This window comes from Priapulus caudatus, unplaced genomic scaffold (assembly GCF_000485595.1).
Source record: "Priapulus caudatus unplaced genomic scaffold, Priapulus_caudatus-5.0.1 Scaffold465, whole genome shotgun sequence".
In the NCBI taxonomy this organism is placed as follows: Eukaryota; Metazoa; Priapulida; class Priapulimorpha; order Priapulimorphida; family Priapulidae; genus Priapulus; species Priapulus caudatus.
Genome location: NW_014577526.1, coordinates 23,357 through 24,445, shown reverse-complemented (window position 1 = coordinate 24,445; position 1,089 = coordinate 23,357). Strand labels below are relative to the sequence as shown.

At 49.8% G+C, this 1,089-nt stretch overlaps 1 protein-coding gene across 1 annotated transcript in view; it reads right to left on the bottom strand.

Moving 5' to 3' along the window:
- The window catches only part of LOC106810699 (amiloride-sensitive sodium channel subunit gamma-like), a 1,801-nt gene extending 1,439 nt beyond the window's left edge, over positions 1 to 362 (bottom strand). The window contains exon 1 of the mRNA XM_014814134.1: positions 91 to 362. Within this exon, the coding sequence (XP_014669620.1) occupies positions 91 to 362 (272 nt within the window). The remainder of the gene's footprint in view (positions 1 to 90) is intronic.
- Between the last annotated feature and the right edge of the window lie 727 nt (positions 363 to 1,089).

Below are 1,089 nucleotides of genomic sequence, written 5' to 3'. Positions count from 1 at the left end.
ACTACTACTACTACTACTACTACTACTACTACTACTACTACTACTACTACTACTACTACTACTACTACTACTACTACTGCCTACACGTACGTTGTCATGTTGCAGGGCATGCCAACCCAGTTGCATTCCTGGATGAGGTCCGTGAGCTGGTGACCGTAGTGAGCGATATTCTCCGCACCTTGGGTCGCCTGTTCTCCGTACAGCGATGCGATGAAGTGATAGAGCCTGTTCCTGATCGTCTGATCCGTCTCACTGCCGCTAGGCGTCGCTGCCGTCGTCTGCCCCTCGCCGCCATCATCTGCTACGGCTGCTTCGTCTGCGTCACCACGTGACGTGTAACGAGCGCGAAGCACGGTTACCATAGTTACAGCTACGACTGTGACTACGACAGCCAGGGTTGCGACAAGCATCAACGGAATAGACATATCCGCTTGCAGTGATTGGCGCGCGATAATGACAGGGCCGTAGTAGGAATTAATGTATTGGAGTGGCAAGATGAACGAGTGCCTGAGGCGCTCGCTTCTAGGGGGGTCTGGCGGCATGCCCTCCAAAAAGTGAAATATAGAAGCTCTGAAATGCCATTTCCAGCCATTTCAGGTAGGTTACATATATGGTACATAGGTATCTAAAACTCCTCAAACGGTTAAGCGAGTATTTTCTAATCTTAAGTTCTCATTATTCTTCACTGGGTTCTTTTTTGGCGGGGCAGCTGCCCCCTGCCCCCCTGCTAGCTACGGCCCTGATGACAACGGTAACAACAACAATAAAGACAACAACTAACGACACCAACTACAACGACTACATCGACAATGACTACATTAGTATCTACGACTGCCAGCGCGACAATGACAACGGCGATAACGATTGTAACGACTTTGGATGTACGAGGATGTACTATACTGATAACGAAAGAGCACTAATATACGAGGAACGTGGCGAGGAAATGAAAGATAATATCATTGCGTTAGTTAACTAGGGTGTTCAATCATTTTTCTATCGCCATTATCCATCCATCCGTCCGTCGGTCCATCCGTCCATCCGTCCGTCCGTCCGTCCGTCCGTCCGTCCGTCCGTCCGTCCGTCCGTCCG